At 41.9% G+C, this 14,956-nt stretch overlaps 1 protein-coding gene across 5 annotated transcripts in view; it reads right to left on the minus strand.

Moving 5' to 3' along the window:
* Positions 1 to 592: 592 nt before the first annotated feature.
* Positions 593 to 14,956, minus strand: part of LOC111255399 (O-acyltransferase like protein-like) — a 132,263-nt gene continuing 117,899 nt past the window's right edge. For 4 of the 5 annotated variants that reach the window (XM_022817349.2, XM_022817339.2, XM_022817358.2 and 1 more), the window contains exons 12-14: positions 8,046 to 8,312; positions 1,437 to 1,590; positions 593 to 1,219 (exon numbers count right to left, since the gene is read on the minus strand). In XM_022817349.2, coding sequence (XP_022673084.1) covers positions 1,555 to 1,590; positions 8,046 to 8,312 — 303 coding nt within the window. In that variant the 3' untranslated portion in view covers positions 593 to 1,219; positions 1,437 to 1,554. Of the gene's footprint in view, positions 1,220 to 1,436; positions 1,591 to 5,522; positions 8,313 to 14,956 lie in introns of those variants that run through there. The other variant, XM_086977022.1, reaches the window with a different exon arrangement.

Below are 14,956 nucleotides of genomic sequence, written 5' to 3' on the forward strand. Positions count from 1 at the left end.
AAGCAGCTTTTTGGATCAAAGCAGAACAACTACCAGTTAATAAGATAGTAAATTTTAGTCGATGAGGCCACGGTGCCATAAGGCTTTCTGGATGGCTCAATAAAAACCGCAATGGTTATTACATTTGAATAGTTCATTGGAAATTCCAGCAATAGGCCTAAGATTTTCTCTGAAAATTTTGTAGTCCAGGATGAGAAAGACTAAACGACATATCTACTCCTGACAGTCTGCGACTAGCTCAACGATAGCACTTTTACGTTTGAGGAGAGGTCCCATTGGATACAGCAGTTATATTTTAGATTGTATATTTCATCAACTGATCTACTATTCGTGATGTATTTCTCGTTTCATCTTTTAGGACACGACAATTTATTACGTTGAAAGGACTACACGCAACTTTTCCCTCATGAGATTACCAAAAACAGACATTCGGTATGGGATCAGTCGTACTTACTTTGTTGCTCCTACAACAACTGATAAAATCTTTTATCTATTAATAGATAATTGTTAGATTACTATTATTAAAACGTAAGATTACTGGAAATAGCTTCAGATTTACGCATGAACATTTTTAAATGAAGATAAGCGATCATGACAACGTTCTAATAAATTTATTTCTCAATCACTTAGCAATAGCACGTGACGCTAGAAATAAAAATGCACTTCATAAATTTTTTGTTATATATTATGAGTAAGTGTATACGGCATAGTAAATATATTCTTGGCACACGGTGATAATTTTTCGATGAGCGCTTTTTGCAATATTTTTTTTCTTGTAACAAAAGCAACATTAGTTATTTTCGCAAGCGGCGGATCATTTTAAAGGCACATTTATTATTAATATATTATATTATAAGCAGCAGTGCCGGATTCGTTTACAACGTTTACTAACGGTCAAAAGGCCGGCTTACTTTTTCTGCACATCTTTTAAAATTGCTGTTACTTATTAAGTACTCCACTTCTGTAGATCCTTATCTAGGCCGCAGAGAGAAAAGCTCTATAGACCTGTGTATCGTTGTATTCCTATGGTACGTCGCTACGTCCGGCAAAAATTGCTTTTTGTTTCGGTTAACTTCCAATCGAACCCTGAAGCTACAGCTTAATATCTTCTAAGATATTCATGTTTTAACTCGACCCGCTAATGGTGTAATCTTATCTTGTATTTGATGCCTGGTTCTCGTTTACTTCTCCTTTGCTGTACCTCCCGCCTTGCGAACTCCTTGGAAATGAAGATGTTTATTTATAAGTGAGTTAGTGATTAGTAAGTAATACAGTGATGCGATACAAAGGTATAATTGTTCAACTAAGTATGTTAGGGGTTAATGAATTTAAGCTTAGTAAAATATAGAACGTATCAATCAATATTTTGTTCGGTTTTCTTAATGTTAGACATTCGCTTATAGCCTTGAATAAGCCACTGAAAAAAGAATACCAACTAGGACAGCTCGGTCTTTTGACTTGGACCAAGGAGGTGAAACTTCGAGTGGCATTCACGGCGATGGCCTCACCGATCACTCATAGTCCAACTGCTGTGCGAATTCAAAGCGGATGTTCTCATAACTGCTGATCTTTTCTCAATAGGCGCTCGTTCTTTAAACAAAAAAGGCAAAGACTTCATTAATATTAGAAAATAAGTAAGTCCAAACAGGTGGAACAATCCCGCATCTATCAGGGACAAGCTTGAAAGCGGTTGTTTAGTCAATATGAGTTTATTAAGCAAACGGGACGACCTCACACAAGCGTTGTGTCATCTTATTCAGCGATTTGCACATACGAAAGTCATCCAGATACATTCGTTTCATATACATATATAGTACTATCACGGAATAGCTATAGGAAAAAGCAAAAAAAAATAGACAAGGCAGAGTCCCTGCACTCTAACAGCATGGTAATAGCAACAAGGAACAGTAAGAAATGCACAAAGTGTACACTCAACGAGTAGAATGGCGCAGGTCATGAGGATGCTGTCCGAGTCGAACGCTAAAATCGCTTGGTCTATTCTCTTTCCATAATTTAAATTAAGCCTACTGCCACTATAGCGACACAGCTGTCTTATCTGCTATCTTATCTGGTACCGCCGGCAGTAACAGTAGCAAAAATTGTAGCCGCATTGACAGCACAGCTGCTAAACGGTACCCTTTCCTTTTCTAAAATCCGCAAAGGAAAAGTAGTACTAAAGAGGGAATTGGCGGCGTTGTCGGTCAGATATAGGGGAGAAATAGTAAGCGGACATAATTGTGGGAGTCTCTTATTAGTTAGCATCACTCAAAATGTGGTACGCATTGTGGTACGGCAGCATGAGAGACTCGTCGCTGTCGTTAGCTCCAATTCAGCAAAGCTGCTGTGTAGACGGCCATTGCCCCTATCCGCGTTGCCATCATTGTCACCGCAATAACTGTCACAGCAGCCGCTGTAATTGCTCGAGGAGTCTAACCGGTTACGGGCTTATGGAGAGGGCGACAACCAACTGTGAATGCGGTTTGCCGTTGTATTCTACGACGTTGAACGAAATTAACGATCAGGCCCCGAACGAGGAGGCTAATTACAATTATGACGTGTACTAATAATGATTATAGAGCTCAAGAAAATTACCGCTGAAAGATGACTAACTCCTGAGCCACTCACTTGTTGTCCGTCCTCTTACTGAGCCTTGCTTTGGGCACTAGGCACTTTTTAGGTTAGAGAGCCAGCTATATCCAATGCATCGAAGTTAATGGTAATTATTTGATGATCTTTCACGGCGGCTTCAAAATATCGCTCTATATGTCTAACAAGGTACCGGCGTAGTAGGGTGGACTGAATGGCTGACGTCCGCCGAGATCGCAACGGTGCCTATTTGCCATTTTATCTTATTTCTCGAGCATTGACAAAAGCTTGACTACTGACGCACTTATCGCAATGCATGATTTCGCGTCGCCACAATCGTCGTTACGAATCATAACTATATCCATATAACTGCAAGAGTAGTGTTTGTGAGACAGTTCCCTAAAAGTTATGTGGCTAGTCCGAACGCAACAGAGAGGGTGTGTGGACGATGAAAAAGCGGGAGTGGGTGGGATATACCTGTCCGTGATAAGAACACTGCAATGTACCAGCAGCTGCAACGACGGACTTAGGTTGACACTCGATTGAAGAAGCGGCAGGAAAAACAGCAGAGCCACGTTATGGGAGGCCTAGGACTAGCGGCGCGAAGGCTTTAGGGACACATAACATAATAACATAACACAAACTGTGGGCCCCACCCATCAACTTCTTAAACAGCGTTAGCCAACAGAATGCGATGCCCTTTTCAGCCCCTTATTCCTTTCCACTCGTTTCCCCTCCCAAGACCTTTTATGTCCTGTGAGCGAATAGTGAAGAGATGGGCTTGTCAGACAGAAGCAAAAACAACAACAATAGCAGCAGAAGAGACAAGGGCGGACGGAGGAGGGGCAGCAGGATGCTGGTTCAGTAGACTGCGCGTGGTCTTGTAATGGCAAACACTTTCATAGCAGGTGCTGAAGCTGGGCTTACCTTCTGAGTAAAAGAGGAGTAGCTAGAGCTACGCGGAGAAGGGATAGGTGGGGCAAGTCATGAGATTCCTGTGAAAGGCGGGGACTTGTGCGGCTGCGGCACGCCGTGATAACCGCCACCATTTTGGAAAGCCAGAGGTCGGCCTGCCTACTGCTTCTGTTAACTCTGGTCCATTATTGTGCTAGTGCTGATGGTGTATGCAAGTAGAAGAAACACTAGCAATAGCGATAGTTGGGTGCACGGTAGATCTTATCGTTGTGGGCGACAACGGCTACCTTTGAGGGATCAAGCATCCAGCAGTTGAATAGACAGATGGAGGGACAGACAGAGGCGAGGAAAAAAGGCGAACAGTAAAGCAAACTAATAAAAAGAGGAGTGATTTGTCGTGCAAAATGGAAAACGCCTGTGCACTGACACTTTTTAGAAAATTGTTACTGCTTATAAAAGTCCTTCTAAGCGCTTTCTCCTTCACTTCTGGGGTGAAATAATGCACCATTACAAGCAGACTAACCCCGAGTAGAACAATGGATATTACCTATGGATGCATTAGTTTCTATATTTCTACAGTAATGTATTCTTGCAGTTTCTACTTCAAACAGGTTTCCTAACCATCATTCACGTAAGTTATTTTTCGTGCGCAACTATATTCGTCGCTTTTTTTACACCTTCGAACATTCTACGAAGCACATGTAGGTTTCAGTATGTATACAGCAAACGTAAATATGATTGAACTGAATCTTCTTCAATGAGCATGAAGGCAAAAATTAAATTTAACAGACATTAGTAAGGCTTTAATGCTAAAGGTGATACAGGCCGAACTTACATTCACAGTAAGTATGTCTCTTTTAGCTGAGCGCCATCACATCGCATCACTCCTCAATGTAGAAGTTGAGAATCGATGGTTTCAAGTAAGACCACTAGCAAGTATTATCTGACGTGTGAAATAAGGGGAAGCGTTATCCTGGTGGTTGCGGTCGTTGCGTTTTAGTGCGTTACTATGGAAGGCGTAATTAACAAGCATGCAGCGTTGACAAGAGTTAACGAGGAAAATTATAAATCTAAGGTATTAAAGAAAATAGAAAATAAAATATGAATATTTTCATTAAGGGTAATACTTTTATAATGGCCATGCCGTTTCGTAGATCTGTCGGTAAAGGCCCAGGTAAGCACAGCAAGATCCACTTTGGCTAGACTTCTGATGGGGGCAAGTTCTTGAGGATACATCTAAGAAAATTACTGAAGGTGCATTCGAAAGACATCAGTACATCGAATGTTATTGTTGCACACGGGTACACAATGGTTCGGGGCGAGAGCAAAAGGTCGATAAGAAAATCAAGCGCATTCTTTAGATTATAATACAGAACGCCGCACGTAGTACCGCATGGTTGAGGCCATTTTATATTATGGCGCTTAGCTTCTACGCCGTATGTAAGCCTCTCTACAGCAATAAAACAATAATAAAAAATTAAAAGCTGATACAAAGTGAACATTGATAATGGCGTGACTTTTGGGACATAAACCTCGAAGCAATTAAAACAAATCCTGAGACGCTATTGCGTGTGGTTCTTTTTCCTAGACCTCTAAAGTAAGCCAACATAATGAGTTCAGTTACTCACCAAAGCTCATGCAAAACACTTAAAATAAATATATAGATCTGTGAAAAAAAAAAAAAAGCGGATAATATTCTTTTTTAATGAAGCTCTGATTGATAACTGATTACGGTACGCCAGATTCCCTAGGCAGTCGTTCAGATGTCTCTCGCATTGTGATTCGGCCAAATACTTCCTTATATCTGATTTTATCGCTATAGCGAAGACTTCGGGCGGTCTATAGCTTTAACGAGCCAATGGCTGTTATCTGTGACGTACTGATCTTCGAATGAGCAACTATTTTAGGCTATAGCAAACCAGCGCATACCGTTTAGCTAACACCTTTCACACCCCGCTCAGTAAAGTAAGAGCGTTTTTTTTTCTCGTGCTATACCTATATATCTAATGAAGCAATTTACATAACACTTAGTAAAATATGGATTTTATTTAATCTTCATCTGTTAACTCACTATCCACCGTATGGCAAAAAGTTCAATAAGGATAGGTTATGCGCGTATCCGTGCGTGCGACCATCCAGACATTTATAAATTTTCTAATTCGAAAAAAAAAGGTGTATTTTTGAAGTGTGCAAGGAACAAATAGGATTCCTTCTACAATCAGTTAATCGTATTGACGCAATTCAAGACGTCAACGGCGTATTCGGAGCGCGTCGTGAGTCTAGCCCTAGCTAAGCATACAATACTTCGTAGAAAATTAGGGCATGGTGGATCAAATACGTCTGCTTATAGTATTTACTATTAACAATAAAGAAAGCGTTTTTCAACAACATTTAGGTGTTGCTAAACCTATAACAACGATCTCTCTAAACAACGTAAATTAGCTGCGCAAAAAATTTCCAATATCTCAGCTGTGTTTAATTAAAATAAAAGTTAAATAAAAACTATTTGTAACGGCGTTCCACATAAGGGAGGGGTATAAACAAAGCAGCAACGGGATAATAGTGCTCATAATTTTGATGTTCACATTCGACTAAAATGAATAACCCTTTTGAACGCCTTATTATTACTCTACATTATATTTAAATACAGAGACTGACTGAAAACCTCTGCCTGTGGGATAGGTAAAGGCAGTCTAACCATACAGGTACTCATTTCTATGAAGATAGTAAGGGAATAGCTTAGCCTTGACCAATCAAACTGTTATTATATATCGCCCTCGGTCTTTTTCAGAACTAGTTTCAAACAATGTTCAACTCCGGACAAAGTCCAAAGTCCGGTCAAAGATAGAAAGTCAACATAATGCTACTTACAATGTACTTACTTTTGTGGAAGCCCCTACTTACTAACCTAAAAAACAGACAGGTGAAGGCTGTCAGCGATAACAAACTCGCTCACGCCATAACATTAATCTTTACACATATCGTTTTGCGGCCAGCGAAACCTCAAACTGCACATGACTACCTTAGTACAAGTGCTAGGGTCGTGTTCCTGTCACTATTATACATTATTATAGACTCAGAAAGCAATAACGTCCTGAGATTTTTACAGGTACGCCATTTTTGATTTGCCGTGGTGGAACATGTGGTACGTATTCCGGAACTGCGTCCCCGCAGTGCACGTACGTGTTTTACCATCGTAAAAATGTACAGACCTCCTGACATAATATGTTGAGTATGATTTTTCGCTTGAACTACATATAAAGTAAGTGTTGGCACTTCTACTCGCTGTGTCAGCAAAAAATTTACTCGACCCTTTTGAAAATAGACGGTATGGCACTTCGCAAATCTCAGCTCAGAACAATTTTCTTCAGAATATGGCCTGTAACTTAACAGTTGTCGTGTTCTGTTGCAGAAGAACGAACATTCAACGATTTCTCACAAGTTGCTCTAATAGCCAACAGTCGTCTACTCTGTAATTGCAACGCTAGATTCCAATATCTATGCACCAATCGGTTTCATGGAACCCTTTGAGTGATTCCCTCGAGAGACTAAGAAACCCAGGATGTACAAACAGAAGAAGGCGTAACTTGCACATCAGCTTACCTCATTTGAAGGCTGTAATGTTGAAGCATTCCTTTTTCCAAACATGTAAGTGAGCCGTCTATATAATAAAACAATATAATCTTAAATTGTGTCTTGATTGTGCAGCTGAAGGGATTAAAAACAAATTATCAAGCAATGCTGTTCGGCTACAGGTTTAAGCAGGATTAGGTTGGAGTCGCCCCCAATAGGCGCAAAAGCACTACAGATAGATGTAGGCACCAAAATGACAAGGGTGCTCTAGCATGACAATAGCTAGCGGTAGGCAGGTAGTAGCGGAAAGCTAGCGGATACGAGACGTAGACAAATATTATTTGAGGTCGTTGATGTAACTCCATTCATTGAATGTATCCAAGCATCCTCACAATACACAGGGCAATCTTCTGACTACCTAATGATCAACGTGACTAACAATGCACCTATTGTGTCTGAATAGAATAACGTAACAGGTAGATTAATATGCAGCTGCTCTCGGTATTCAGAACGCCTCTAAAAAAATATCGCTTGTTTACGCTGACCCTTGACATTACTTATAAAAGCGTTATATTTTCACACGTATTCTATCTGTCTCTCGAGGCGAGAACAGAATGACTGAGGAGTTTGTAGAAAGGGCATCGATCTCGACGAGGGGGACAGAGGCACAGTTCACATACTGGGGCTGATGGATGTGGTTTGTGGTGTGATTGGGTAAATGGAGGGGCTATATGCTGCCGCCCAAAATACATAGACAGTGCACGCCAATAGATTTAGAGAAGTGAACTGGATCTGTGATTTGCCATAAACAAGTACATTGAACAATAAATCTACGTTCTGATTTACTCATAGTCACGCCACAAACACTACAAGGGATGCACATAAAAGGAGTAGGAATAACTTATTGTTCCTGCCATTAATGGAATCAAGAAAAACAATTAAGCGCTGGCCAGCCGGTCTTGTAGTCATACTTGTTCGTTCTTGTCATCCGTCACCTCAAGCGCATAGTCGATGGGTTGTTTCTTCAACGATTGTGGACTACTTTCAACCGAATATTGACGTTTTCCAGATTCTTCGTCGTAGCGCGAAGCATTGTCCTCTGATGACCCGTTATTGCGGGGTCCTGTCATCAAAGTGTAAACATATCCTTCAAGAGCCTCGAATGGCCTCACGAGAAGGATGTGTAGAATGATGGAGACCATTATCGAAGCGAAAAAGTTCCAGAAGATCTCAATTATCTGAAATGAGAGATGTAATGCAGGCGTTTAGTAGGTAACACTGCATCAATGTAAAGATACTTGCAGTATGACCCGGTAATCGCCGCAACGATATTTACAAGTTATCTCTTGCTTTCTTTTTCCCTTCAATCAGGTAGTGGTAGCTGTCCCTTATATTTTTCAGTTACCATTACATTCATCACATATCAGATGAAAGTCGATCAACTGATACAAAGATATTGTTTTAAGCTTGTCCAAGTTTGCGGTGGAACTTTGCTAAGAAAGTGCAATTAACCCGCTGCCATCTTTCTGTTTATACCATAACGCTGTTATTGTAGGATCTCTGTGGTTTCTGAATGAAAATGTGGCCTATCCTAACAATGAAGCTGAATTAACAACGTGAAGGGAGTTCCGCAAAAAATATGGGGACAGATGGTTCAAGATCAAGGATGCATTCAAGTTTTCTATTCAAATTGTCTCAGTTTTTGCTGGATAACTAAAGATTTACGTGGTCTGCAATTGAAGATGAACTTCTTCTATTCACTAGTTTTGGTCGATTTTTTTCGAATTTTCCTAGCTATTGGCAGGAAAAGCCCGCGTCAGTCGCTTTATCAGCCGACAGCAACCAGCACATAGTGCACGATTCCTTTCCTATTCCACCTCAACACACTACATTGCCTTTTTTGGCGCCAGCATGGGCTTTGCCACAAACTATGGAGGTAATTTTTTTTTCGTTCACACATTGTTGTCGTACGTGATCGACGTCTCATCAGCCATGTTAAAAATGATTTCATCGTATGTCTGAAGTATTTCCCCAGATGAAAGCATGATCGAGTTGCGTTAGTTCGTACGACACCCACCAAGCGTTGTTTTGTGGCTAGCTTCTCTTAAATAGTTCAAAACTCGATGTTTGGTCTCTTTGTCGTAACGAGATATTTCGTTCATATTCAAGGCGCTCTGTTTAAATCTAAATAAAAATATTCCATTTTAGCGCATCCACCGCTATCGAATCGCAGCTTTTAAATGACACCAACGCTAACCCTACCTGTAATATCTGCTTTTAAAGCCATCTAGAAAGCCAGTTAATATATTGATAATGATCCTGCTGTTTCCATTAATTGTCCCCGTTACTGTTGTCGCTGTCGCTACATATTCAATTAATTAGCACTGCCACCGCCGAGTTGCTCGTAATTACCCCTTGAGCACAGACCCCTCGAGCAAGTAAAAGAGAGCTCGCTGCTGTACCTAAAGAAAACAAAACAGTTCAGTAAATTAAGGCAATAGATTAAAGCTCAAGCTAAAGGTTACTATTGCTAATAGCTGGCTGTATTTATATAGTCACGATGCGGCATCCTGAACATACTATACCACCATCACAACTGCCGCATTTTGCACGCAGTATTAAGTACTTCAGTAATTAGTGATGGTTTGTTCTTATCTATCGGCAGCGGCAGCGCCCGTTCGCGTGCTCCAACAGGCGAGACACACAAGACGGACGTCGTTCGCAAACATACATACTCGTACGCAGCAGACAACGTACATCGCTCAGGTTAAGATTACGCGGAAGCGACTGTGGACCAAACTGCGCCCGGACCCGGTTCTGGACCCGTGGATAACTGTTGCCGATAGTAAGAGGATGTGATTTCGAAACACGAAGCTTTCGCGTTTAACCGATTGGAGTACAGCACGACTTTTGAGAACCTGAAAGAACCCTAGCTTCATTGTTTTGCTTCGTATTAAGGACAAAGTGATTTGGCGATAGAGGAAGTGGGGAGGGGGAAGGTGGGTCTTAGGGTAATGAAGATAGAAGAAAAAGGAAAGGGAGGGGATGCCATATTTATCTGCTTGTCTCAGAAAGGATACAGCTTCTTGCTGCTTTACCGGTTGGTACAAAAATATAAAAGGGAGTAGCATGTGACCTGGCTCAGGGCGATTCGTAGAGAACAGACAAGAAAAGATATCTCTCCAAAAGCAAGAGGAAATTAATAACGACTTCTATAAGGTAGGTGATAGCCGTACGAGTAGCCACAGCGGTTGTGGAGAGACAGACCTGGTACGGCAGGCACAACGAGCCCTAGCAGCGTCGCACATACTCGCTTATTTATTTTCCCCCCGTCGCGGCTGACAAACAGTATTCCAAGAGCAACTCAGAGAGCTAATTTTCCGAAACAAACTTCGGTACACCTTGAAACAGGCTAGTTTCATCCATAGAACAAAAGTTGCTGAAGGCATAGCAACCACCAAAAAATTGACATAATTCTCTCTGACGAAAATGGCAACAAGGTCTAAATTTCAATTGAAAACAATTTAAAGCAAATTTGGTCCTTTGTTTATACAGATATTCATAAAGCATAGTCGCGTCTGTCTTTGGCTACAAAACCACATGCATAAACGACCATATGAACACTGAAAATAGTAATGAAGATGTGCGTATTATTGTAATACAAGCTATAAGAATAGAGTCAAATTAAAACCTAAAAAAAAAAAGGCTGTCAATGGATCACAGGGATAAATTTTGATTCAACTGAAGAGCAACGAATAGCGATAATTGGAGGAATTAGACCTTAATATTGGCCAGTATATTACAGCTTTTCAGATCATAGCCATTAGGCTATTGATAAGACTAGAATTATACTTGACAATTCGAAAAATCAAGAAGACCGCAGCAGAAACAAAAACCACTATAATGCACCTATTAGGGACGGGATCTGGGTCATCGTTTTGATCCCACGCAAAACGGAAAAAGATGTTTCCTGGATAAAAATTAGTGGGTACTTTTTTTTCTGCAAAATCTGGAAGAATCCCTCTACGGTCGGTTCGAGGAACGCAATCAACCCAGCAAATCGCTAGCCTACACACGTATACGGGTCTTACATTTCATTCCCGCACCCGCACTCAGACAACCACTTACAGTGTACAGGGTGCGTGTTGAGAATCTGATCTGAGAAGTTGCCAGGCCGGCAGGATAACGGCCGCAACTGTAACCGAGAAGGCGGGGAACGGTTGGCTTTCCAATGCGAGAGCTCGTGATGTTGGCGCGATAGTATAAGACTTCGAAGGAAGGTGAGGATCTAGAAGCATTTGCAAGAGATCAAGGGTACCGATGCGAAACGGAACTAGCACCGGCACCAGACGATGGCCGCTAAGTAAACCTTTCCGGGGCAGTTCGACAAAAAAGATGGCACTTTCAGAAAACACCTGATTTTGCTGCTTCACCGGTCGGTCGACCGGTGAATAACAAAATCCGCTAACAGCTTCGGCATATGAGGCTGTGCTATCACTGCTGTTTCAGCTCTTGCTACCGTCACGCCGGAATTCGAGCAGCCTTAGTCCAGCTCCAAACGCAAAGGTCTCAACCTCTCTTGCTAAACAGTAGCAATAATAGCAGCGACATAACGAAACATTATAATGTAGCTTTCCGCAAAGAGAACATCGTGCTGCAGTAGCAGCTGCAGTAATCGCAGCAGCGATCACTATGGTTATCGCGCTTTGGACAGCAGCAACTGATATAATACAATCAAGAAACTAAAGATATTCATCATCATAATAATAACAGAGTTTGTTGCAGTTCAGTTCCCTTTGCCGGCGCACCGTGGCATCTCACACCGTCCGGTGGGACGGATAATCTAGTGAACGTTTTTCCATCGCTTTCTACAGGAAAAATTGGCGCTAAAGATAGATTCCTTCTGATTTTTCTTCTGTTCTCAAGCGTCTGTCTATTCCTTCTCCCGACGACCAGTGATGTGCACAGCTGGATAACCAAGTGGATGAAAGTCAGCGACGAGCAACGCCTTAATGTACATTTCCCTTCGTCAGTCGTTTCCGGCGCCGCTGACGGCGACGTTTTCTTTCTCAGTTCTGCGCTCAAGCCTCCATTTCTTTATCAATAAGGTTAGGAGCACTGCTATTGGCGGTTGATGCTATTTGGTCCTCTACTCGATGCATGCACTCGGTGTCTAATGGGATACTTCACACTGCTTCAACAAACTAATAGATTGCAAACGAATAAATGTAAACAAGATGATACAGCCAATTCGCACTAGCCACCCTCGGTGCTTAATAGCAACTAGAGCCCAAAATAGATAAAGCACAGCCTGTGTACGAATATTACAGACCAATATGCGGAACGATTCATCTGGTTCGGAATTTTTCTTACGATTTCTCTCTGCAACTGTACTAAAAATAAAAACAGTTACTTTTTTGAATTTGTTCACCTGTGATAAAAACATCAGTCCTAATGGTCACGTTTCTTTAACAATATTTTTACCGTTTCAATTCAGGACCTCAGCAACTTTTTTTTTTCATTTTCAAAATATTCCTTCTCTGATCCGCAATTAATTTTCTTAGTAGCAACTATGCATAACCCTGCTGAAGTATTGCCTCAATAAATCCCGAAGTCTAAAAAGTGCACCAAGGTGCGGAAGCCCGTAAAGAGACTAACCGTTGAATGACCTGATTCGGGATAGATACTCTCCTTCCGCTGTTCGCATCAAATAGTCGGGATCATCATAAATGGCTTTTCTGCGACGCTTTTGGTAATCATTGACCTACTTTGACCTAAGCCGTACCGAGAATATTTCGTTTCGGATTGGTTTTCGAATGCAGAAAAACTGGAAACGATATGGTCCGTCGATTTCGGACGAAAGAGAAAGTTCTTAATTTCAATCCGGTTTACCCAGTGCAACGGGATTCGATAAAAGCAAACCTTTGTTTATCACCAATTTGTGCTATTGTTTTAGGAAAAGACTGGCGTTCTACAATGATCGTGAGTAGCGGGTAAACTGCGAGCAAACTTAGCCGGGGCTGCTAATAGTATAACAGTACTGAGATTTACATCAAACGGACCTGCGCTAGCGTCATATAGTCACTTTAGAGTGGTGTTATTTATGAGCTGCGGTGGTGAAAAATGAGCTAATCATGAGATACTGCTAAACTGCTAGTTTATACTAGCTACTAATCACTTCCTGGACTTTGGTCGTTTATGCGCTATATGGGTATTCAGCGTATCGCTTAACTGCACGCTACATGTGTGAGAGCTTTCTACCTTCACACATTTGAAGTGGTGATATCCCATGTTAGCAGAGTCCTCAAGCATGCAGGGTGTATGTCAGTCAGGTCGGAAACATCGATGACGGGAAACCTTAACGGACCAGTTCATGTTTTCCGTCTTTAAACTGCAACTCTAACTATTGGCTAATGTATCTAGAACTTCTGTTTGCCTCTGTCCAGGCTAGTTTAGAGTGTCGCTAGCTAAGAAGGTAAGGTGCGGGCAAAATGGCGTGGAAGAAACATACGCTACGACGAGCACCTCTTGTAGTCTCTGAAGCAACCATATCGGTTTTCTTCAACATGCTACGTTGAATACTGCCTGCTCTCCTGACTCCGCTTGCTGGCAGACTGCCTAGCTACTATTGATGCTGTTGCAGAGCTTGCACTGCTCTTTAGCGTAGCCTACAGCGGTCCCTCCAGCTATCCCTCTCTCGCCGAGGCTGCTGCCGAGCTGTTCCAAAAGATACAAAGTGGTGGATATGGGCATGGCAAATCATTCTTTTGCAATTCTTTATTCCTCCCGCGCTGCTGTCTCGGCTGCAGTACGCTGCCCGTCATGGCTTTTGTTGGCCGACTAGTGAAGAAAGGGAGGCAAACATGGGGTAAGAAAGAAAGGATGTCGAGGCTCGGTCTTTCTCTTTCCCGTACAAGGAAAGCACCGAACAGAAAACGAAAAAAAAAAAGGAGAAGACTGGGGAAGAATAGAAGAAGTAATTCAGAGGCAACACACGCTTTCTCCCTGGCAATCTTCACAGGAGCCAGTTCGCTCGCTTGCCCTTGCGCTAAGACTTCCCTTTGACTTTTGCGTCTTCGACCGCTTATTGGGCCAGGCAGCCTCAATTGAGTTGCGTTGCAAACTTGCGTCTTTCACGTTCAGGCCAAACCCCCTTGACAATTGCGACCCTGGTTGGTTCAGACTTGCTTGGTATTCAAGCCTTTCTGCGAATGCCAGTCTTGAATTGCTTGCTGGTCGTTTTCTTATTACCAGTTTCACTCATGGATTTAACCAGATTACGACTTTTCCACGTTTCCACGGCCAGTTTTAATGAATCACTTACGACAGAAACAAGTTTTGAATGACGGAGAACATACTATACTCTTTCACGTATTTAATAAAGGCGTTTCCGCGCTATCCTATGACGGAGAAGGCGCTATTTTACTTTTGCCCGCTCGCCTAATATTTTCTGTCTGGAACGGACAACGTTTTCCCTGTATCATGCCGCCTACCTGTAACAGCTGCTCAACGGAAGAGGGTTGTATGGCCTGACAAAAATTAGTTGTAGCTAATAGGAACTTCGATGAGATTATTGTTCATCCAGCAGTTTGGTGCTGTTGTTCATAGATAATTCACTTTGTTTTAGCCAGGCGCCATTTCTCAAATAGCATCGATTTTGCATAGGTCGAAGGCGGTATTAGGGTCTAATTGTTACAATACGATAGGCCGATTGTTTAGCGAGTTGCATCACATAAACAGTTCATATAAGGTAAGCGCTATAGCTACTAGAATCGAATGAAAGAGCTATCGTTAGAAACCATTATCCCGCTGGAGGCTCAACTTAGCAAAAAGAAAACTTCGAGCTCAACGACCATGAACAACAGAAGGATAGAGGAGCGCA

Source organism: Varroa destructor, unplaced genomic scaffold, assembly GCF_002443255.2.
Source record: "Varroa destructor unplaced genomic scaffold, Vdes_3.0 BEIS01000001.1, whole genome shotgun sequence".
Taxonomy (NCBI): Eukaryota; Metazoa; Arthropoda; class Arachnida; order Mesostigmata; family Varroidae; genus Varroa; species Varroa destructor.